Source organism: Papilio xuthus, unplaced genomic scaffold (genome assembly GCF_000836235.2).
Source record: "Papilio xuthus unplaced genomic scaffold, Pxut_1.1 DF827570.1, whole genome shotgun sequence".
NCBI lineage: Eukaryota > Metazoa > Arthropoda > Insecta > Lepidoptera > Papilionidae > Papilio > Papilio xuthus.
In genome coordinates this window covers 703,706-729,148 of record NW_013531079.1, presented here as the reverse complement: position 1 = coordinate 729,148, position 25,443 = coordinate 703,706, and the positions used below count along the sequence as shown (strand labels likewise).

At 35.8% G+C, this 25,443-nt stretch overlaps 3 protein-coding genes across 6 annotated transcripts in view; 1 reads left to right on the top strand and 2 right to left on the bottom strand.

Moving 5' to 3' along the window:
- LOC106118698 (solute carrier family 12 member 9) overlaps positions 1-7,370 on the bottom strand; it is a 17,910-nt gene extending 10,540 nt beyond the window's left edge. For 2 of the 4 annotated variants that reach the window (XM_013313429.1, XM_013313430.1), the window contains exons 1-9: positions 5,953-5,989; positions 5,429-5,563; positions 3,964-4,086; positions 3,010-3,144; positions 2,291-2,425; positions 1,844-2,046; positions 1,313-1,517; positions 665-844; positions 123-212 (exon numbers count right to left, since the gene is read on the bottom strand). In XM_013313429.1, coding sequence (XP_013168883.1) covers positions 123-212; positions 665-844; positions 1,313-1,517; positions 1,844-2,046; positions 2,291-2,425; positions 3,010-3,144; positions 3,964-4,086; positions 5,429-5,563; positions 5,953-5,971 — 1,225 coding nt within the window. In that variant the 5' untranslated portion in view covers positions 5,972-5,989. Of the gene's footprint in view, positions 1-122; positions 213-664; positions 845-1,312; positions 1,518-1,843; positions 2,047-2,290; positions 2,426-3,009; positions 3,145-3,963; positions 4,087-4,907; positions 4,971-5,428; positions 5,564-5,952; positions 5,990-7,331 lie in introns of those variants that run through there. The other 2 variants (XM_013313431.1, XM_013313432.1) reach the window with 2 other exon arrangements.
- Positions 7,371-8,091: 721 nt separating this feature from the next.
- SNRPG (small nuclear ribonucleoprotein G) lies at positions 8,092-9,313 on the bottom strand. Its single transcript, XM_013313228.1, has 3 exons — positions 9,166-9,313; positions 8,849-8,996; positions 8,092-8,235 (listed from the first exon to the last, which is right to left on the bottom strand). Exons 1-3 carry the CDS (start codon positions 9,195-9,197, stop codon positions 8,185-8,187), a joined length of 231 nt encoding a protein of 76 aa, XP_013168682.1. The 5' UTR covers positions 9,198-9,313; the 3' UTR covers positions 8,092-8,184.
- Positions 9,314-9,903: 590 nt separating this feature from the next.
- LOC106118488 (transcription factor Mitf) overlaps positions 9,904-25,443 on the top strand; it is a 74,195-nt gene continuing 58,655 nt past the window's right edge. The window contains exon 1 of the mRNA XM_013313148.1: positions 9,904-10,218. Coding sequence (XP_013168602.1) covers positions 10,064-10,218 — 155 coding nt within the window. The 5' untranslated portion in view covers positions 9,904-10,063. The remainder of the gene's footprint in view (positions 10,219-25,443) is intronic.

Here is a 25,443-nt window from a genome sequence, read left to right as displayed (position 1 = left end):
GACCAAATCTCCACTAACACCAGGTGGGATGGTGGTCATGCGCTAGCTTATAAAACATAAAAAAAAATCATTACTTAAGGAACAATTTTACAAAAATATTACGTTTATAAAAACAAACTTACCATAAATATCATCTTTGGCTAAAGCTTCTAAAACTCTTGATGCTCCGATCAAGTTTGACAGACCAGCGGAGAATGTTGCCAGCAACATACCTTTACATAAATATTTACTCCTATTTAATTCTATTTGAGGACGTCGGTGGCTTAGGGGTTGAAGCAGGTCCTTGGTTCGAATCCTGCCATGTACTAATGTGTTTTACATTTACATATATACATTTATCCAATATTACGGTGAAAGAAAGCATCGTGATGCTGCACATATCTGAGAAGATCAAAGATATGTGTGAAGTCAACCCGCACTTGACCAGCGTGGTTGACTATGGCCTAATCACCCTTAACTTAGAAGCTAGTGATGAATTAAATTTGTGTGCGTCAGGACTGCGCCTAATGTAGATCCGTGGTCTCTGCCTACCCCTTTGGGTTACGGGAGAGAGTTATATTGTTGTTATTAGTTAAATTTAATAGTCTGCAACTAAAACTTTTGTCGTAGTCTTTCTACACTTGACTACGATCCCAAGTTGATTTTTTTTTAAATTCTAACTCACCAACAGCAATAAACGGCGGCCACACATTAATAGGCAGTAAATAAACGTAATTATTCTGCAACAATTCTCTGGAGCAGGTGGCAGCAGACAGCAGCGTCAGTGCGGTGTAGCAGAGTGCTGTGAACAGCAGCGCCCATAGCGTGCCTGCTGGGATGCTGCGGGAAGGCTGCTTCAGCTCACCTATTGAACACAGGCATGAAGTTCTACTCTAACATTTACTTAAAGATAATTAAATTAATAGATCGGCCACACGCTTCGTAGAGATCCCAGTCATATACCCTGGAAGGCCCTGGAGTGGATCCCGCTTGGAACAAGAAGACGTGGCCGTCCTAAACAAACTTGGCGGTGATCAGTAGCTGCCGAAATGAAGGCTATTAGGCTGACATGGCCCGAGACCAAGCGCAGAGGCCAGGATAGAGCGAACTGGCGGCGCACTGTGGACGCCCTCTGCCCCACTGCGGGGACATAGGACTATAAGTCAAGTAAGTCAAAGTTCATCATTGATTCCTGACTTACTGGTGCACTCAGAGTTTAAATTAAATTTAAAATAATCAATTCTAAAATCAATCCTAGGAATATTCTATTTAATTAATATATAAATAAATCGAGCGCGCAAGCGATTAATGAACAATATAAATAAGCTCTCACCACTCATATTAGCTCCCGCCATGACACCAGTAACACCAGTAAACAGCACACCGAAGACAGAGGCGAAGTCAACTCTATCACCAGCAGTGGTGCTGTAGTCACGGCCGTAGGATGGATATATATTGCTGTACAGCGTCTCTTTAGACAGGCCGGTGTATTGAAACGATGTTGTGTTCACCAGCTCGTTCGTATCCGGTTTTTCTATCTGGATTTAGAAGAATTTAAGTCTGACTTACATAATATTATAAATGAAAATGTTTGTTACAATGTATCTCCAGTACGGTTGCACGAATCACGCTAAAATTTGGCATAGATGTAGAACATAGCCTGTCGCCACGAGGACGGATCACGGACGACAGCTAGTTACTAATTAATACACGGATGGTATACTTTCAAATTTTACATATTCCAATTCGCAAAATACCAAAAGACTTTGCCTTTAAAAAGGAGCATGTTATGCAACAATTCAACCCTTTGTCTACATTTTTACGAGATGGGTTATGAATAAGAAAAAAAAACAAAGTACCATACCATTCCGGGACTGGTGACAAAGAAGCTGATGAAGGCGCTGGCGAGACAGACAAGCACAGTGAACCAGATAGCGAGGCTGGTGCGGGCGAAGAGTGACGCGCCCGCAAGCGATACTGCCAGCCCGAGCGCGTTCAGCACCGACCGGTATAGGAAGCTGAACCACCAGCTTGTTGGCAGGCCACCGCTCGACCCGATCAGGTAGCCTTCAATTTACAAAAATCAATAAACCCGCCTGACTGATTGACTGTTATTCTGTATCTTGCTAATACTATAAATGGGAATGTTTGGATGGAAGTTTAGTAGAAGGTATCTCCAGAACCGTTAAACGGATATAGAAGAGATTTGGCACGGATGTAGAGTACAATCTGGAAGAACACATAGGCTACTTACTAAGGTAATTTAAACGCGGACAGAGTCGCGGCAGCTGGTTAGTCATTACAAACTCACCATTAGCTCCAAAGTTCTCTACCAATGCTTCAGTGCAGGCAGATATGCAAAGCGCACTGGACACCACGTTAGCGAAGAAGAATAGTGTCCCGATCGCGCCACCGAATTCTGGACCTAATGTTCTACTTATCATAACTGATTTTGGGTTCAGGCCTTTTATTATCCAAATTAATAAGTAGCATTTTAAACCTTTTAATTAAAATAACCATCTCTCATGGGAGCGTCGGTGGCTCAGTGGTCTAACGCTTGACTTGCAATCTGCAGGTCCTGGGTTCGAATCCCGCCATGTACCAATGTGTTTTTCGATTTCCGATTTACATATGTACATTTATCCGACGTTCTTACGGTGAAGGAAAACATCGTGATGCAACCTGCACATATCTGAGAAGAAATTCAAAGATATGTGTGAAGTCAACCAACCCGCAGTGGGCCAGCGTGGTTGACTATGGCCTAGTCACTCCTAACTTAGGGTAGGCTCCGAGCCCCTCGGTGGGGACGTATAGTGAGCTGATGATGAACCATCTCTATCTATGATAAAGTTAACTTGTAAAATAATAATTATTGTTTTAATATTAAATTCTTGTTAGAGACAAAAATAACTTGGTCTGAAACATCAATGTTACACTCCATCGTCTTGTAACATTTTGTGACAAGACCGCGCCAGATGCCCATAGTCTCTGCCTACCCATTTAGATTACGAGCTAAATATAAAAGGATACAATAGACACCTCCTCCTTCAACCGCTCCATTGGTTGATATCGCACATATAGATGTCACCGTGAAGATGACTATCAGATAAGCTAGTGCAAACTGACCTAATGTCACCAACAGACCTGCATTGCCCACCAGGTAACCTAAAGAAGAATTATTATTAGAACCTTTTTTCACTAGGCGATTTGACTCACAATTGTGCTAGGGCAAATGGTACATGAATAAGCTAGAATCCAAGGTACCGCGATGTATGTCTCGCTTATAGAGGTTTCACTAACTCGAGTTTCTCGCTTATAGAGGTCCGTTATGACCGGACAATGACTCTCGCTTATAAAGGTTTCTCGCTCATCCACGTTCGACTATTCGCATAGTGAAAGAAAGTTTTAGTTTTATATATTTTAGTGTTTTCTGTACACTTCGAAAAGTTTAATATCCCAATAAAGATAAGTAAATAACAAATTAGTCAACAATTCAAGAACAATATAACATTGTTGAGAATCATTTACTTCTACTATGTAACTGTTATCTATTAAAACCAAACAATATTCGTTTTTGTAAGAGCAAGATAAAAAAAAAATATTTTACACAACAATTTAAGTCATTGATAGGTGAATTTAGGTAATCATTTAATTTTTTTGTTACTCAGAGTCTCTGAAATGCTTTAAAGTGAATCTTAGTGAAAATTAATTTATTTCAAGTATTCTTAAGATGAAGGAAAACATTGTGATGCAATCTGTACATATCAGCAAAGAAATTCAATGATATATGTCAAGTCAACCAACCCATACTTGGCCAGCATGATTGACTATGGCCTAGACACCCTGTTAAGTTAGACTCCGAACCCATCAGTGGGGTCATATACTGAGCTTGTGATGAAGTATTTAGATTATTTCATATTAAATCTACAATTAAGTGCTTGCCTTAGTGACTACTTAACTATAAAGGTGGTAAATCCCACTTACCCATCCGTATGAAGACAAGAGCACTGAACATGGACAGTACGACAGGACAGAAGACACCTGCAAATGTCCCAACTTTCTTGACTCCTGGTGCCTCCGTCCTGAACTCACCAAATTCCACATATCCTGGAATATAATTTATATTTCTCAATGACAATGTTTATAAAATCAAATGTTCAATCTATGGTTAGACAAAAAATTTGTTGTCTTTGCTTTTTCAAAGAGAAAAAGAGTAATATTTCATGAACATGACAATCCATTTTTTAATTTATGTCTGCCCACAAATGCCCATTTGTTGAATCAATCTTTGAAACGGCTGTACCGATTTTGTTTTTACTTGGACGGAGAGGTAAGTGATGCTTGCAGACATAAGTAGATTTAAAGTTACTTAAAATAATATTTAATATAAATTTATCAATAAAAAAGTTTTAAAAAAAGTCTTTTCCATTTTATAATAATATGGATCTATGTAGTTTGTTTTAAATAAAATTATTATTATTTTAATCTGATATAATTCAATATTTTTTTTATATCATAAGGTGGCAAACACGCGGCCACCTGAAATCGCTGAAATAGCGAAGTGACCGTTGCCCATAGACGTACGCAATTGTATATGCGTTGCCTACCTTTAATCGACGGAGGAGAGGATGCACAGAAAGAAAATATTTTCCCTTCCCATGCATCCTCTCATCCGGTAAGTCCACTTCCACTTCCCATCCTTTCCTTATAAGAAAAAAGACTAAATTAGGCCTCCGGGATGCACACTCATCAGACAAAACGCGGAATAGCTTCCACTTGACGCCTGTATTCTGTATGGTCGTGGTATTTCACTGAGTGAGCTGGGACAAGTCGTGAGAAAATGTTAAAGCTCTACCACTGTTAAAATATTATATGTTTTTAGTTACACTATATAATATTATCGCACAAAAACTACACAAACAAACAACCTATAGTCTTCTCAGCCATGACTGTTCTTAATCACTGTCAAGTTCATACTGATTGTAATTGAGTGCAGTGCCTCAGAGACCTTGACGTACTACAAGTGCAATTATTACTTATTGTGTCAAGTTCACGATAATACGTAATTATAAACAAAGTATAAAACATATCATCATCTCTGTCTTTTACCTTTGACAAAAAAGAGATGACATGATATGTTTTAAACGGGGATTTTGGTCTCAAAAATACACTGTAAGTAAGACTTCTTAGGATCGCAATATTTTCTAGCTAATAGAGGCTTCTCTCTAACTCGAGTTTCTCGCTTATCATTTAAAGTACATGTATTATAAGATTCAAACTTTATGATGGCTCATAATTAGCTGAGAACACACAGTTAAGTGCCAGAGCCCATAAGTAAATGTGTTCTTACATAATCAAGAACTTGTATAAACTTTGAATAGCACTTTAATGTAGTTTAATTAATAGAATATCTATTGAATGCCATATTTTAAACATATTCTACTCTCACCTTCTCCTGGTGGTCTTGGAGGAGGTGATCTGCCAAACCTCATCCTGAGTTTATGCATGAGACCTGGCACTCGAGGACTGTTGATGCTCGGAGATAGTGGATCTAGTGTATCCGCCATGACCACTGGCTTCGTCACTGTGGAGACAGAAGCATATAGAATAAGAAATACATGATTTAATCCAATCTAGCAGTTGACAAAGAAAACTTAATTTGTAACTAATGGGTTCAGCGTCTATGCAAAATTTCAGCGAGATCCATGCAGCCATTATACAAATACCTTCTGTTAGGAAGAAAATCCGACACTGTGCCAGTGTACTGGCGGAACACTAGCCTTACTAGTTGACGTTTATGTCCCCTCACTAAACATTTTGACACTGGACTTTGTAATAAAAGCGCACCAAATGATTCTAACTAATAAATAATGTCTAAAACTTCTACCAAACATACATTCATCCATCTAAACATTTTCATTTATAATATTAGTAAGATCTATGTAGTAACTAAACTAAAAACTAATAACTCACTCAAAAATATATCTCCCATAACTAAACAACTGCTTTGTACAACTAATTCAATGTTACTGAGAGGAAATAATAACATAATTGAATTATATTACTTCCAACACTTCTCGTTAATGTAATACTAGCTGTCGCACGCGACTCCGTTCACGCAGAATTGAAAATACTATAATAAGTAGCCTATGTTTACTTCCAGACTATGTTCTACATCTATGAAAATTTTGAGCCATTCTGGAGATATCTTCAAACAAGCGTCCATCCGTCTAAACATTAATGTTTATAATATTAGTAAGATCTGATTTATTGCTGCTTTAATGATGAATAAATATAAATACAACATTTTTGATAGACTTTTATTTTAACTACATAATGGCTGTGTAAGCGACTTTTCATCCACTGTGTACTATCTCTGAGTGAGATGTATTTATCATATAACTGAATAACTCTGTCATGAAATATATTTTTATTTATTATAAATATAAAACATACTATTCATTTATTTTATCGATTAAAAAACAACTTAACCTGATTTATCACAGTAGTAGTTATGTAGAATCCAATTTTATTAGCTACTAGCTTGAAACACCAACCCCGCGAATTAAACATAAAGGATTAGTAGTCTATGTGTTCTTCCCAACTAAGTTTTACATCTATGCCAAATTTCACTGAAATCCATACAGCCGATCTGGTTCTTCTAACATCCATCCATCCATCCAAACATTCACATTTATAATATTAGTAAGTTAACAGTAATTATGAATTCTCTTTAAACCAGAGTATGTTTTATTTCATATGACCTAGTAATTAGGTAATTATATATCTATGTCATTATCTGCAGCTGGTATAATATGACTCAGATTCACATCCCAAATTTATACCTATATTTTGTAACATAATATACATAACAGTTTATATATTTGTATATGTTATCATTTGAAATAATGACTAAAAGAATAATGAATACTAATTAAGAATTTTTCTGCAAATATTATGGAATAATTTTGGAATGTTTCAGTGTAAGCTTTCATTCAAGATAATACAATAATCTTTACAGTAATTTTCCTCTACGGAAGCAGGGGGACGTAAATCAGGCTAATACGAGGATGGGAACAGGACTAAACCCTCCAGACATATCAATTTACTCTCACTAATGTACTCAATCACAATTGCCAAGAAATAACAATGCAGAAACAAATGTAGGAATGCTTAACATAATTTCCTCTTGCATAAGTAACACAGTTACATTGGCCTCCACATTCACGGTTAAGCGTTCTAACAATGAATAACAGAAATGCTAAATCGACAATATTATGCTTCCCCCTTTAGATATGCGTCAGGCATCCTGTTTATACACGCCTTTGTTATATGAAATTGATTAAACTCACCTTATAATAGGAAAATAATTTTTATCGTCACACAGAAAACAGACACAATTAATTTTTAGTCATAGTGTATCTTTGTTTTTGTTTGCAAAAAGTTTTGAAAACACCCAGAATGTATGTCAAGGAATTACCGAGATGACAATTCGACAAAAACAGTTCGGTTGACACTTGCTTGACAGTGACAAACCAACCACTGTTCCATAGATTATAGGTTTTTGTAGTCTATGATATGATCGTACAAATGCCTTTATGACCCAAGTCACAATACAACTTTTTATTTTCTTTTTATAAATAAATAAATTTGTGATAATTATACGATTCATTGAGACTCTGTTAAAGTACTCTTCAATTTTTCTTATATCATTTTTAAACGTTAAAAACGCTCCCATACAATACTTTTGAAGGAAGTAAATTCATCTCTGTCAAATAAAGTTTTGTCTTATGTGTTTTAACAAAGCAGGCAAACTAGAATATGTTTCAGCCACGAACAATGCAACAGCAACACCTTATGGTCTGTACATACAATTTGCAGCACATTACAAAGAAAATGGATAAAGAATTAAAACAAAGATTTACTTAGAAAACTTATTTATTTGAAATTACAAACATTGGTTGCCTTTTTTAATGTGGATTCTATACCACTATGTACATCAAAAAATGTTCTATTGTATTACAATGAGTGAAACTCACTGTTGATGTGTGTTCTTAGATCCTTTGACTTGACGATGGACACAGAGCTATATAAAAAAAAGGTGGTGTTTCAGGCGCAGGCCAATGGGCATGTACTATTAAACAGTGACTTTAGTTATGAGTTGAATAACTTATACTAACTTAATTAATTGGAATTATATTAGCACTATATTCTATCTAGTGATTCTAACATTATGATGCTGTTCCCTCTGATGACCTGAAACATTAAAAAAAATATATTTCATTACATTTTATTTGAGTTTCATGCCTCTAATTTTTTTTTGTATAATATGAATTTGCTAGGTGTCTTTTTTAATACTATAAGGCAAACAATAACCGGCCACCTCTAGCTGTCAAAATAGGACAGTGACCGCAGCCCAGATGCATTTCCTACCTTTAAGCAATAAAGAAGGGAACAACAAAGAAGACAAATGCCCCACCCAAGCATCGCCTCTGTCAAATAAATGTCCCATTCCGATACTTTCCTCATAAGAAAAGTGTGGGACGGGAAAGAAGACTAAAATTAGACCTCCAGCACTTATAAGATGATAAACTAATTAGTTCAACTTCTGTTGCGTTTAGAATATGGATATTATTATAGAGGCGAAGATCCACTATGGATTGCTATACCAATGTAGTATTATTATAGAATCATTAGGCTATTTAATTCACACAAATACATACGGCCTCGTGAAGTAGTCCTTAGAATGACAAATGGGAAGACACAATTTGCGCTTATCTTTTTCCTATGGGTCTATCTAAATAATAAAAAGATCTTCCTGTGTTATATCAATAAAAAGTTATTTTAATACTCATTTTTGTGTACTTACAACCATTCCAATATTATTCCTTTGTCCATCCTTACATTCTTCTACGGACTCGTCTAAAACCAGGTTCATGAATGGATCGAATCCTCGAAGGACACCAGTCACTGCTCGGCCTGCGTTTAACTTTATAGACAACTTTTTGTCCATGAACCTAAAAGAAAACATAAAACAAAAACCAATGATAATTTATACTAACGAAAAGATTTTAATAATCGTTAGTTACATATACTTAGACGAGCAAATCACATCAATTTGAAGGTTAGTTTCGTGAGTTTGTACCGCCAATTTAATAACAATATTATTTTTAAAAGTTTGCTTACTTCTTTAATTCTGGAGGGTGAGCCTTCGACATTTTAAATTATTAAATGAGTTTAGTTAATATGTTATTGAAATAAAAGTATGAAACTAAAACAAGACGCTTCGGTACCGGTAGTAAATGGTAGTAAAGAGTAAAAAAGCTAAGAGCTGCCAACACCATAACCCAAACAGCATCTAACCACCCAAGAAAAAAAAATGATTACAAGTGAGTTTTTGAACATACATTTACTGTTATTACATTTAATTCTAAATAAAAACATTACTTGACTGTCTTTTTTAAAAATTGCCAAGTCTATTCAATATTTCGGCAATGACAAAAGTTATTAGTAATCTTAGATTTGAGAAATTTTACGGGAAAAAATGCCCAGTTGTCGAAACTAATTTAGTTTTTGAACGTATATTATTTCAGGTGCTTTCAGTGTTACCATGTCAAATTAAATTTGAACGATAGGTTTTGCGTAAATACTTAAAAAAATATCGTAATATATTCTCAACAAGGCTAAATTGTATCTCTTGTTATTCATTAATCATTGAAGTGCAAAAAAGACCTATTCGTTACGGAAAAAGGCGTGATTTTTAAAATTTTCAAGAATTACCATTGTAAAAAACTAAACTCCGATAAAGCGGCAATATTAGATAGTACATTACTGCCATCTGTTGCTGAAGCGAATGAATCATATGTAATTTAGTAGCATAATCAATACTAATATGAGAAACGTATGTCTATGCTAGCAATCAACAATAGCAACAAGTAGACAGCTGGGAGGATGGATGCCGTTAAGATACCCATCCTTTTCTCATATAAACAGCCACGTTTTGTTTTCTAAATATGGATCTCTAATATTTTTATTTAACATACGATAACAGTGGAACAGTTTGTGTTTGTGCATTTGGAATAAAATGGATGAATCCGGTATCGATATGGGATTCGATCTTGCCTCCTTCTTGTCAAATGACTATCATGCTGACCACATCTTGGATGAGATGACAGCTGCACAGCATCAGGACTTCATGTACTACGAGCTAAAGTCTAAGGCGGTGCCAGTGACAGAAAGGTGAGTGGTGGCTTCACTTAGCACGTGATAAAAGTTTTAACATGATTTATAACGAATATTTTTAGCACATATTTACGTACGAGGAACAATTTCACCAAAGCCGAAGCGCTCGCGACCCTGAAAACTTGACTTGGCAAAGCCCCCAGATTTGCTATGTTTACTTCCATTCTTCGTACGAAATATTTTGCGTGCATTCCTATGTCTGGTTTTTAGGTAAGCGAAATCACTTTCTCATTTCGTTTGGATTTTTACATAATAATATTTAAACATAACCTAGTGCACACAATTTGTTTTTTTTTTATTTCACACGACATCAAAAAAAACGAAATAAGAAATTTCCCGCCTAAATTTAAACGACTTATTAATGTCATTTTCTTCGAACTAAACAATATCGGATGATTTGTTTAACAATAGCTGGAATACGTTTGATGCGAAGAAGATTTGTTGATATTGTAGAATAATACGACTTTCAAAATTGACCCCGTTTTATTTATTTGAAAGCGGCGCGTGTGGAATCCGGTAGGAATACCTTTAAACGTAGTGATTTACATGCACTAAACATAGACCTAGCCTTACCAACTAACACGGAACATTCGTTAAAAAAAATAGAATTTATTCTTAGTTCCTTATTTTGTTTCTTTTTTGACAAACCTGTTTTGATATTTACTGCTTGAATTTTATCATATAAAACATTTTTTTAAATCTTAAATTATGGCCTTCGCGACAAAAAAAAACTGGCGGATGCGTAAGAATCACATATTGTCAGTAGACTTCGAAAAGACATACAATAGTAACTGAAAGTAAAAAATGACATGGGAACTGTACTGTGCCAGTATACTGGCTTACATTATGCCAGTACAGTAGGATAGTCTCAAAGTGCCAGTGAGCCTATACAATCCCAGGCCAGCACTACTGACTTACTGCTGGCAATATCAGAAAATAAATCGCAACTATAATTCGATGTTTACCAAAAGGTCGATGACCTTTACGTATATGTTATATAATTTGTCAATAATTCGTCAACGTAATGATGTTATCATATAATAATTTTGTAAAGATACTAGCTATCTTAATATATTGATATATCACGATACGGATATACAATATATTTTATTTAAAAACAAACAAATTACGTAAACAAAACAATTGTCTGTCATGTTCAGTTTGTCTTTATTGGTTACTTGAACACTATGATAGTTTCCAATCCGGTAACAATAACGAAGTAACATCTCGAGCCGAGGCTCCTGGGGGAGCCCTCGAGTCTTGTGACTCTTAAACGAGGTTCAGGCTAAGCGCCATCTGCGCTCGGCCACGTCAAGCCCGGTGAAGCTGTAAATGCCTCTTCAAATCAAACAGTGACTACTCAGTCACAAAAAAGCTATGATGGCTTTCTCTTAAAAATTTAGATAAAGAACTTTTTTTTAATTATTAAACCAATTATATAAATATACTCGCTGCCGCCCGCGACTCCGTCCGCGTGTTTTCTAAGAAATAAAATAAAAATTTGGGGTGGACTACCCTTAACATTTAGGGGGATGAAAAATAGATGTTGGCCGATTCTCAGACCTACTCAATATGCTCACAAAATTTCATGAGAATCGGTCAAGCCGTTTCGGAGGAGTATGGGAACGAAAATTGTGACACGAGAATTTTATATATGAGATAAATAACGCTATTTAAACAGTCTGTGCACATCGACAAACCTAAAATCCATAAGATCCGTCTACCCATGTGGCAGGGTGTTTCTCTTTGGGACAATCGGCCTGGGGTTCGATCTACTCAAGGGGGAAAAGTTCTTATTGGGCCACTTGTTACGTATACGTTTGTCTTACTCTCGCATAACGTAGCTACTAGCTGTTGCCTCCGTTCGCGCGGAATTAAAAAACCTTATTAGTAGCCTATGTGTTCATCCAGACTACGTCCTACATCCATGTCAAATGTCATTAGGATCTTTTCAGAAGTTTTGGAGGTAGAAGGTACCTTCTAACAAACATCCATCTATCTAAACTTTCGCATTTATTTTTAGTAAGATAAGACACTAATGCACGACAGTTCAGGTAGCAAGACTAGTGTCTAGACTTTCTAAATACTAGTAATTCTGGTTTGCGTTGTACATGATTTTTATTTTTTTTTATTTATAACAAACAAATGTCTGTGTATTTACTCTGTGGCAGGTCAATTAACAATTGTGATGCGTGAACTGGCTGGAATTGCGTTCGTTGTTTGCCAATTGTTTTTTTTTAATACATATGTTACCGGCATATCGTTTACGCTGCCAGTTTGAAACTTTCGCTGGCAAATCATAAAAAACCGGCAAATATATCGAAGTAATTCATTCACAAAGTTATATTTTAGTCACGTAGTCGTTACTTTATTTTTTTTTTCATAATACATAATTCACTAGTATTTTAAGAATGCATGCAGTCTTATGCTATAAAGAATAGTATGAGCCAAATTATTTTTTTTTACATTTTACCTGTGAAATGATTAAAAATCATAATTATGAATTGCTACGTAAAAACTAAAGGGGGGGGGGATCTTGGCATGTACTACGAGTAGTCACCGAGGGGAGGGAGGGGTCGGAAAAACTAAAAAAATAAGTCAAGTTGTATGAGTATGTTCCCTTATGATTTTGAATGTAGCGCCATGTTGAGTTTCGAAAGTCGCACTAATAAAATTTTATAAATCGCAATATGAAATATGATATCACCAAATAATTTATCAAGATATTTATTTCATCTAACAAGAACTTCTTTATATGTTTAAACAATTGTTATAATTGTTTAAGGCGATATGAGTTATGTTTGACTTACGTTCATTACGCAGAGATAAGGCGACCATTACTGTACGATGTACCCCATTACTGATTTAATTGAAGAATGTCTCAGCTCATATTATTGGCCCTTACTTTATATGTATTATAAATATGTCCATTCTATTTATTTGGTATTTTAAAATCTTGAAGACAGGCGTCAAGTGGAAGTAATTCCGCGTTTCGTCTGATGAGTGTGTGTCCCGGAGGCCTAATTCAGTCCTCTTTCCCTTCCCACACTTTTTCTTATAAGGAAAGTATGGGAAGTGGAAGTGGACCTTCCGGATGAGAGGCTGCATGGGAAGGGAAAATATTTTCTTTCTGTGCAACCTCTCCTCCGTCGATTAAAAGTAGGCAATGCATATGCAATTGCGTATGTCTATGGACAACGGTCACTTCGCTACTTCAGCGATTTCAGGTGGCCGCTCGCTCTTTTGCCACCTTATGATATAAAAAAATCTTTACTAATATAAATGCGAATGTTAAGATGTTTGTTACAAGGTATCTCCGGAACGGCTGATTGGATCTCGCTGAAATTTGGCATACATGAACACAGGCTGGAAGAACGCATAGGCTACTAATTAAGTTTTTTTTTAATTCTCGCGGACGTAGTCGCGGGCGACAGCTAGTATTATAACAGACCTGATTCAAAAGTACTAAAAATTACTATAAATTTATTCATTGACGTTAAAATAATTAAAGCAAACAAAATTGTTATGTCTTACATCCGTCTAATCAAACCCGCTATGATACAAATTAAACCTTATATCGTCTGAATAAGATTCATAATCCTATAAAATGCAGTTTTTAATTTTCCACTATTTGCAAATTTTCGCACATCACTTGTTTATTGTGCGTTTTCAATGACTTTTTTTTGGATTTTACTATCTGTAATTTTGATAAAGAAGACTTTAACAAGACAAAGAAATCGTTATACCGATAAGGACTTGTCTATATCATCGTTAACAAATCTTACTAATATTATAAATGCGAATGTTTAGATGGATGGATGTATGAAAGTATCTCCAGAATGGCTCAACGGATTTGCTGAAATTTGGCACATATATAGAATAAGTCTTAAAGAATATAAAGGCTACTTCTTATGTTTTTTTTTAATTCCGCGAGGATGGAGTCGTAGGCGACCGCTAGTATATTATAAATGCGAATGTTTACATGGATGGATGTTTGAAGGTATCTACTGAACGGATCTCGATAAAATTAGGCACAAAATAGAACATAGTCTGGAAGAACACATAGGCTACTTATTATGTTTTTTTTTAATTTATCGTGGAATGAGTCGTGGGCGACCGCTAGGAGATCATAAACGTAACAAAAGAATGAAAAATGGAATACATTTTTTTTTAATATTTTGACAGTTGACAGATTTCTGTTGACGCTAGCGCCACCTACATGTACTTTCAGTTTTTCACCCAATTACCAAATAACGTCTCGCAATGTAAATGTGCCCATCATGCAGTCTTGTAAGTAAATATTTACAACACCTGTACATAAATACAATATTTACATTACATCTGAGCAGATAATAGGTTATCTGTAAACTTCCTTTGATAAAATAATTCTTTATTTCACTTTAAATGTGTCTAGTAACGTGACTGCGTTTCGTAATGTTTGCTAACAAACCACGCGGTTGACTGTTTCCACTGCCGATACACGTACATTGTATTTCAAGAATGACAGTGTTTTATTATTTACGATGTATTTCAAATTATGATATATGATTGTTTTTTATTTATAATTCGTAACTTAATATGAATGCGAATGTTTGGATGGATGTTTGTTAGATGGTATCTCTAGAACTGCTGCATGGATCTCGCTGAAAGTCATAGATGTAGAACATAGTCTGAAAGAGCACAAAGGCTACTAATTAAGTTTGTTTTTAATAGCGACTATTTTTTTTAAAGTGAACAAACTGACTACACTACAATAACATTGGCTGACTAGAAGAAAATTAAAATAAAAAGAAATTTGGAGTAAGATTTTGACAAGCGCGCTTTTTTTTCTTTTTTTTATTATCTACTAATGGTTACAGATGGCCATGATCTGATAATCATAATACTACGGAGGTTAGTTAAAAATGAACTGTAGATATAAAGGTATTGATTTGAAGAACGGAACATATTCGATGTTCGCAATAGGTAGCGAGACACGCGGTCCGCGCGTGGCGTATTGCAACTCCTTATTCAAACCTATGTGCTTTAAACTGTATATAGGGTTGCTACGTAAAACAAATATTTTTATCTGTCGTTTTGTCAGCCCTTTTAAAGATAACTTTCTCTAGAATTATTTAATTGCTGCACTATATGAGGTCCAAGAATAAATAATTAAATTATTTTAGAAACACATCTGAATTTAGTTTTTTTTTAATGACTTAATAGGCAAAATACACAGTACCTATATATCTGAAGAAACTTATAATTGTATAAATTAAAAACTATACTAAAATCACAGCTTCACTTCCGTTTACGTCAATGTAGGTACCGACTTGTTTTATACCCTACAGGAGTCCTTCAGGGTAAGTGGAGCCGTGATATTTAGTTACTTAAATAAAAAAATGAACATTTTAAAATAAGTGTGACAACCCTAGTCAGACGACGGCCTCCTTGGTAGCGTTATTACTACCAATTCAAAAATCATAATGGACGATCTTCACCATCTCTGAACATACCTATACTGTGTGTAGTGGGGATGATGTCCTTTAATTATTCAATTTATTACTTCCATTTTATTACCCGAATGGCTTACCTTTTATGCTAAAGGCCACAAAGAATTAAGGTGGAAATCCTAATAGCAAATCTCTCTAGCAAAAATAATGTGGACAGTGATCGCTACCCATACGATATATATAATGTACGATGTAAGTAATGTGTGCAATTAACTACGCAAGATAAAAAACGTAACGTAAGCCCATGTATTCTTCCAGACTATGTTCTACATCTATGTAAAATTTTATAAAGATCCGTTGTACCGTTCTGAAGATACCTTATAACAAACATTCATCCATCGATCTAAACATTCGCATTTATAATATTAGTAACATTTTTTTTTAAATATTAGCAGTTTTTTTGTAAATTTCCTAATATTTCTTTTACCATTCCAACTAAGCTTTATGCTTGTGCTAGGATATGGATTAAAACAATAGTCGAATGTCGGGATTCGAACCCCCGACCTCGTGATCGGGATGTATGTACCGTTTCCAGGGCAACGTACCGCTTTGTTTTTGTTTGGTCTCGTAAAACATTTTTGACAGTTGACGTGTTATCACGCGGTCGCTACTAAGTTTTAAGCAAGATAAAGGTATAATAGATGAAATTGTTTCATTATGTTTGAATGTATCACGTGATTGTTTGTGAAAATAACAACAACTTGATGATACTTGTTTCAGCGATTTAATTGGTCTTAATTAGCAATTGAAAGCGGAATGCAATAGACTAAATAATTAAAAAGCTAACCAAAGACAGAATTTCAAGCGGACGAAGTCACAAGCTAGGCTAGTTTGCTACAAAAACACAAAGATTCCTGAGACCAAATATTTCTATAAAACATATTGGTTTTTGCCTCAGAAACTCACGGTAAAAGATATTTCAATCACTCGAATACAGTTACATCTCTTTTCGTTGTAAGAGTAAATAAAAAAATCCAAGTATATATGTTAATTTCCGGGAAAAACCGACGCGACTCACTCTCCGTCACGCTCCGTCTCCCGAAATGGCGAAGTGGCGGAGGTTTGGTCTTGCCAGATGGTGGTTCGTGGTCTCTGTCTACCTCTCTGGGTAACAGGCGTCAAGTGTGTGTTAGATTTAGTATGTAAATACATTCCTTTTGTATCCATTGCGTCTTTGTTTTGTTTGCGCGATATTTCTTAGAAGATTCAATTTGACCTTCGCATATTTTTATTTCGTAGTGCAAAGTCCAGGTGCGGAGGAAGGGGGAGAGGAGTTTCCAGTAATAGTTCTGTGGGATTGAATGACGGCACGTGTTCTGCTTTATGCAAACACGAGCTGTCGCCCGCGAAACTGTCCGCTTTTTTTTTTTTTTTATATCATATGGTGGCAAACGAGCGAGCGGTCACCCGAAATCGCTGAAATAGCGAAGCGACCGTTACCCATAGACATACGCAATTGCATATGCGTTGCCTACCTTTAATCGACGGAGGAGAGGATGCACAGAAAGAAAATATTTTCCCTTTCCATGCATCCTCACATCCGGAAAGTCCACTTCCACTTCCCATCCTCTCCTTATAAGATAAAGGGTGGGAAGAAAAAGAGGACTAAATTAGGCCTCCGGGACGCACACTCATCAGACGAAACGCGGAATTGCTTCCACTTCACGCCTGTCTTCTGTGTGGTCGTGGTATTTCACCGGGCGAGCCGGGCCAATTCGTGCGAAGATGTTAAAGCGGGCTCTACCACTGTTGCTGCTTATAAACATATTATTGAATTATTTCAAACAATAAGCAAGAACTTGGCAAAGATTGTCCCACGATTTTGTTTTAAACTAGCTGTCGCCCGCGGCTCCGACTGCACGGAATTTAACTTAATTAGTATCCTATGTGTTCTTCCAGATGATGTTCTACATCTATGCCAATTTTCATCGAGATCTGTTGTACTGTTCTGGAGATATCTTATAACAAACTTTTATCCAAACATGCGCATTTATAATATTTGTAAGTAAGATTGTTAATTTTGTAGTAAATGAAATAGATTGTTTCCTTGTTTCTAGTATTTGAATACTGAATGAAAGCATGATTCTTCCTCATTGTGGGTCGTAATAGTGCGTACTCTTGCATGATGAAGTCCTCCGTGACGTCACGTCAAATTATTGAAGGAGTTACGTCACGGACGGTGTGAATAATGGCGACGAAATGATTTGCCAAATGTTTGGAGAAATATCATCCAAGCATTTATGGTTATGTTTTCATAGTAACAGATTACCGTATCTGTTCGCAAATAAAACGTAAGCAATGACGAAAGTTGACGTATATATTGCAGGTTCTAAATGTTTCATGGGGTTTATATGTTTGGTAAATAAAGGATTTATGTGATAGACGTGGGTTCACACTGCAGTGAAATTTGTTTATTTTTTTTATAACATAAGGTAGCAAACGAGCGAGTGGCCACCTGAAATCGCTGAAATAGCGAAGTGACCGTTGCCCATACACATACGCAATTGCATATGCGTTGCCTACCTTTAATCGACGGCAAAGGGGATGCACAGAAAGAAAGTATTTTCCCTACCCATGCATCCTCTCATCCGGAAAGTCCACTTCCACTTCCCATCCTTTCCTTATAAGAAAAAGGGTGGGAAGGAAAATTGGACTAAATAAGGCCTCCGGGACGCACACTCATCAGACGAAACGCGGAATTGCTTCCACTTGACGCCTGTCTTCTGTGTGGTCGTGATATTTCACCGGGCGAGCCGGGACAATTCGTGCAAAGATGTTAAAGCGGGCTCTACTACTGTAAAATCTCTATCTCCATCTAATGTTTAAATTGCCACTTAGAACAACCAATTTATCTAGAGCTATCAAACTGAAGTATTTAGTTGGGAAGGTATATCATAGTTGCTAAAGAAATCGTGAGAGAGCGCTAACCGTCAAAACACGACGTCGGCAATTGGAGTGTTCCCAAGGTGAACTACACCGTCTAGCCAATTGGTACATACATACTGGTGTAATATACCTCATTATTTTAGTCTAATTACCAGCTAAATACCTATTCCATATTTGAAGAGCGTCGGTGGCTCAGGAATTAAGCACTTGACTTGTCACACAGGTCCTGGATTCAAATCTAGCCGTGTACCAGTGTTCGACTTCGATTTAAGTGTATACATTTATCAAACGATTTTACGGTGAAGGAAAATAACGTGATGCAACGCACATCTGAGAAGTAATTCAAAGATGTGTGAAGTCAACCCGCACTGCGCCAGCGTGGTTGATTATGGCCAAGTCAATTAACTTAGGGCTCCGAGTTCCAGTATATAGAAAAAACTAATACGCAAATATATTAATTTGCTTTTTTATGAAGACACTAAGATGACTACATAAATTGAATTCGCAAAATATATTACGGCAAACGAGCGAGCGGCCACCTGAAATCGCTGAAATAGCGAAGTGACCGTTGCCCGTAGACATACGCAATTGCATATGTGTTGCCTACCTTTAATTAACGGAGGAGAGGATGCACAGAGAGAAAATATTTGAGCTTAGTTTATATTGGGTCTATCTTTGGATTATCAGAGACGCTATCATTATTTGTCAAAACAACTGTTATCATCAAGATCACACAATGTTACATTTTCTTTAACAACTGCGAATTGTTTTACAGAACTTGTAGTTGATAAATATTTATGTATAAATTAATAATTATCAATGACTTCCTGACATCGAAATGTCCTGTTACAACTATCATCATCTGCTCACTATACGTCCACACCGTGGAGCTCGGAGCCTACCCTAAGTTAAGGGGAACTAGGCCATAGTCAACGCTGGCCCAGTGCAAGACTTCACACATATCTTTGAATTTCTTCTCAGATATGTGCAGCATCACGATGTATTCCTTCACCGTAAGAACGATACGATACCGTTAGAACGATATGAAAATATATATTAAGAATTATGTAGTCTAAAAAAATCAGTCTTCTTACAATAACATTTTTTTATATCCCTTGAATTCGTAAAAATAGCGAAGGGACCGCTACCCATAGACATCCGCAAGCGAGTAGTCGCACTAGGTTAGAGCGGGTGGTGCGACGGCTCAGGGCGCCGGACATAAGGGGGCGCCGGATATACGGATGCCTGAATCTTTGAAAGATTTCCTTAAGAAAAAGGGGGCGCCGCAAAATCTCATTCAGGGCGTTAGATATGCTAAAATCTGTTTAAAGTAGTGACAAAACTTCACTATTATAAATCAAACTAGACAGTCACGTACATAAATCTTGAATCCTTGAACTTGCTAGTAACGGGCAGAAATCTGAAATAGATTGCTAATACATAGGATTTGTGTTACTGCCAAGTGAGGCCCGCGCGGTTGCCAAAATAGATAGCTTTGTTATGCCGATCGCTCATATTTATCTTTGACTAGCTGTCGCCCGCGACTCAGTCAGCGCGGAATTAAAAAAAAAACTTAATAAGTAGCCTATGTGTACTCCCAGACTATGTTCTATATGTATGCCAAATTTTATCGAGATCCGTTCAGCCGTTCCGGAGATACCTTTAACTAAACCAAACATTCATCAATCCATCTATGGATGCATTTATAATATTAGTAAGATTATCTACAGCATTTGGAGTAAAGTTAATTTACTGTTAAACATGTATTTTAACCCTTTAAACGCCGGTGAAGGATATTATAGAAGTTCAAGTTTCGCCGTAAATATCACCACTCCACTTTCGGTACAAATATTTCATTTCAACTCATTTCGAAAGACTACGAGTAAAAATGTATTTAGAAACAATGTCAATTTTTTTATAGTAAGGCCCTAAATCTTTAAAGTATCCGAGAGTTGGCCATGACATTGACAAAGGAATTATAAAACTTGTTAAAAGTCAAGAATCAATAGTTCTAAGTGGTCGACTTACTTGTAGGTTTCTGAGACCAGAATCCCCTATTAAAACTTATCATTATCTCTGTTTTTTTCAAAGAAATTGAAAGGGATGTCTTTTATACTGAGCTTTTGATCTCAGAAAGCGACGATTAACGAAGAAAACACAATTATCAATGTGTTAAGTATGGCGTTAAACATCGTTTCAGAATCTTTGCTTTTAGTGCATTGGCCTTTTTGACCTTAGTTCGCATTGAACGTGTTAACTGGGTTGCTAAATGTTCATAAATAAATAAGATGTGAACATATTTGTTTAAGGTAATATTTAGATTAAACTCCTGTTTAATATTTCTTAGACTTACAAATCTGGCTCCGTATCAAAATGCATTTGTGAATCATAATAAAGTTATGCCAGCCGGTCGCAATTGCGATCAATTGATGAAGCGTTTAATTAATACAAACAAGACGCAGTAATATTTTATAAATCTTTATCTATCAAACAATATAAAATACTAGCTGTCGCCCGCGACTACGTCCGCGTGGATATATAAAAAAAATAGTGTAGTCCACCCATCCATCCATCCACATCACATCCATCTAAACATTCGCATTTATAATATTAGTAAGTTAAATAAAAAGCAGCTCTTCAAGGCATAAATTCTAAAAATAAAAAAAATGAATAAATAGTATCCTATGTCCGTCTCCTGGCTGTAAGCTACCTCCTCACCAATTTTCAGGCATATCGGTAAAGCCGTTCTTGAGTTATAAATAGTGTAACTAACACGACTTTCTTTTATATATGTAGATGACAGTCAGATATGACAATATGTTTTATTGAGATTTTTGGTGTCGAAAACACACAGTAATATAAATTTTAGATTAACTAAAACTTGATATACTTGTTACTTAGAAAGTTCTAAAAAATAATATCTAAACGAAACCGAGCTAAAGCGACCTTGCTAAACGCTCCGTGACCGAGACATTGCACAATCTCTTGCCTAATTTATCGTCTAGTTATACTTAGGTGATATTAAATTGTGCATTTGATTTCGCTTACCATAAATAGAGTTAATATTTCAAAGGAATGACATTAAAGGGATGAAAAGGAAAATAACCCTTTCCTATATCTTTGGCCTTTAAAGTAGGAAACGCATCTGTTTAACTTATCTCTTGGCAATTTCTAACTTTTTATCTCATAAGGTGGCACAGCATGCAGACACCTAAATTCGAAGAAAAAGTAAAGCGACTGCTGCCTATAGACATTCGCAATCGACGGAGGATGCACAGAAGGAGAATACCCCCTTCCTACCCACCCCGCTTTGTCAAACCAGTTTCCCTTCCCACTCTTTACATATAAGAACATTGTGTGAAGGCAAAGAGAACTAAAATTAGGGCTTCCGAACGCATCTATAAAAAAAAATCGAATCGCAATCGTTTAAATTTTCTACTAATGAAGATTGTACCTTAATTACTAGCTCTTATCACGTGGCTTGTCGCGTTAGCGGAAGTTGAGTCTAGACTACGCTTAATACCAAAATTAACTGCTGGTATGTACTCCGGAACACGTGTCCCATACCTAAGATAAAATAGTGACTTCGCAAAATGTTACGTTAAGGTATGTTGTTACATGTGTGTTTTTGTATATGTTTTTCGATAGTGGAAACATAATTCAACCATAAACAGTTTGTGTATTTAACTTGTTTTGTATAACAATAAAACTCTATATACTTTAATGGTAGCGAATTAGTGTTATTTACTTTGCTTATTAGTTTCTCTTATATAAATGTTCGTTCAATTGACGTATGTATTTGTGATTTAAATACGTTTATATACATACATCTATACTAATATTATAAAGCGGAAGAGTTTGTTTCAACGCGCTAATCTCAGGAACTGGTCCGATTTTTAGTCCGAAGGCTATATACAATTACGCTGCGACCAATAGTTTTTTTTTAATAGCGCGCGAACGGAGTCGCTGGCGACAGGTAGTATGTTATATTTATCGTCATACGATCTTATTAAAATTCAGCACGCAGCAGTGAACTTGACCGACTTTAAGATTTATCTTAGGGCTGTAACAAACGAAATGCATTCGATGAAATAATTTCTCACCGTGTTTTCGACCTTATTTTTGTTGGTATTAAGTTGATTTTTATTTGACGATGTGTTCTGTTAAAAAAAATATAACAAGGTTGTCATCGGCAAGTTATATATATTGTTTATGATTACGATAGTTCAATTTAAAACGATAAATTACTTTGTGATTAAAAAAGGAGTTCCGTAGACTTACTGAACTTCAGATTAAATATGTCATACTAAATGTACAGTAAGGGCGCCCTTAGTGTCGATTTCATGATTTTTAATGAGGCAGATTATGTTGAAGTTAGAAAGTGTTTAATAGCGTAATCTTACTAATATAATATTATAAATGCGTATGTCTAGATCAGTCTTTTCCAAAGTGGGCGATAACGCCCCCTTTTGGGCGCTGCAGGTTTCAAGTTGCGGGTTATAGTAAAAGTTTCGTTTAGAATTTTACGTTAATATGTATATGTAGGTCATAATTAATTTATTTAATTTAAAGTTATAGTGGTTTAAATATGTGAAAATATGGGGGCGCTAAAAATATTTATTGTCAAAGTGGGCAGTAGACAAAATAAGTCTGGGAACCACTGGTTTAGATGGATGTTTGTTTGAAGGTGTTTCCAGAACGGATGCATGGATCTTGCTCAAATTTGGCATAGATGTAGAACATAATCTGGTTGAACACATAACCTACTCTCTCTCTCTCTGCCTAGCTTCCATCCCACAAGGTAGTGGTCAGCTTTCCCAACCCGTCATCGTTTCTATATTCTGTAACCTATCCATCTTACATCCAGAAGATTTCGCGATGTTTAGATTTATTACTGCGATGCAGATTGCTATCTGACACATCAAAACCTACTAATTGTTTTTTTTAATTCCGGACGGAGTCGCAGACGACAGCTAGTTGGAACAGTACATGATTAATACTGATGCAAAATAGTAAGTCAATTGGAGCAAATGGGTATTGATTGTGGTAATACATGAGTTCAATCAGCGTTTGATTCCAACGTCAGAGTATATTGAACGTCATTGAATGATATCTTTGAATATAGAGAAATGGACTAAGCAAAGATATGTACTAAATAAATTCTGTCACTCTTCGCGGGGGTTTCACTAGTTTAAAAAACGGGCATGAAAAAATGAGCACACATGTTTGAAACTGTTTTTTATTTGCAGTATACATTTACAGCATATATACTCTGCCAAGTATCTTTTCCTTAATTTTTGTACATGACACAGTTTTTAAGAGCTCGTTGGGAATGGTGAAATGATCTGCTTATTTTTAATTTCACTAGATGGCGCTATTTTAAAAATGAAGTCTTCATTCGGGTTTTTTTGATGTCATTTAAATTAAGGTTAAGTTATTGATACTGCTTACACGTTTTATTTTGTTTAATATTTAAGGTTAAAAGGGGGCGTCCATAAATTACGTGAGGTGTTTAAGGTGGGAGGGGGTCGAGTCTTGGCAAATATCACGCAATTTTTTCTGATTGAAACAAAAAAAAGCAAAAGAACGAAGCATTTTTTTTCTTTTTGAGAGATGAAATGATGATTTGACATGAGATTGAGGGATGGGTTGAATAAAATCTCACGACATCTCACCAGGGGTAGGGAGGAGCAGAAAATAAAAAAAACACCTCGCGTAATTTATGGACGCCCCCCCCAATGTATTTAATAAACAATAATGTATGCTGAAACAGTGCGTGAATTTAAAACAATTAAATTTATCGCTTTGTATAAATAATGCTTCCTTTATTACATGTTATGTTAATTACATAACTTCCCATTCCTTTATCTTAATTAATTACTTTTGAATAACCTTAATTGTACTGATAATAATAACTCCATCTATTGCTGCAAAACTGTAAAAAATCTAACACTACAAAGTACCAGAGTATGTCGCTAGATGGCGCTGTGCTTAAAATCATTGAATCATTTTAAGTTCAAAGTTTAAATTTATTTACCTTAAATCTATATGCTAACGAAATTGTTAATTAAGTAGTAATCAATAAAAATATTTGAAGAGGTGTGCCAGAATTACGCCAAATAAAAATTCGTTATATCTGCGTACCTCTCATGCATGAGAGAAACCGGTCGCAGCGCTCTGTATGTGAGTCTCTCCTCTTGACCTGGTTGTCGCGTCCTTAACACTGTACTCTGTATTGCCTAGGGTGTACATATTTGTTTATTAGAAATAAGGACAATAGTAAGAAAACTATTTTTTTAACTAATAACAGCATCACGTACGCACGGATTAAACGGATTTGCTTTGTCATTCGAAGCGTGCGGCTCGGATGATGGATGCAGAGTTATGTAAAATCATACAAAACAAAATCCGTTACAGGACGTGCATGCGGTTCGTCCGACGCGTACCTTTAGGCATGTATCCTCCATTGCAAGGCAAGGCAATGCATCCAATTGTCAAACATAATGTCATAGTGCAAACGAAATGTTATTAATGAAGATAAGAATCATTTTTAATAATTAAAATTCATACCTAAATTATGATACTAAAATTTCATTTTTTTTTTCTTTCTTATAGTCTAGGAGCTATTGGAGAAATAACGCATGGAGATTATATAAGTATTTTTTATCAATTGTATGAATTCTTAATTGTTTTGTATCAAGTCAAATACTTTTCAACGTTATATACTTTAGGACAACTTCAAACACTAAAGCCATGGTCACCGTACTCTTGTAAGGAACATTCTAGTTGTGCGTATATGTTCATTACGATGGAGTTCATGCGCGGCCTCTGGCGACAATTTCAA

Coding starts and splice junctions, on each gene's coding strand:
- SNRPG (XM_013313228.1), bottom strand. CDS start 9,197: ATGTCGAAGGCTCACCCTCCAGAATTAAAGAA. Junction 8,997..9,165: donor CACCCTCCAGAATTAAAGAA/GTAAGCAAACTT, acceptor GTTTTCTTTTAG/GTTCATGGACAAAAAGTTGT. Junction 8,236..8,848: donor GGAATAATATTGGAATGGTT/GTAAGTACACAA, acceptor TTAATGTTTCAG/GTCATCAGAGGGAACAGCAT.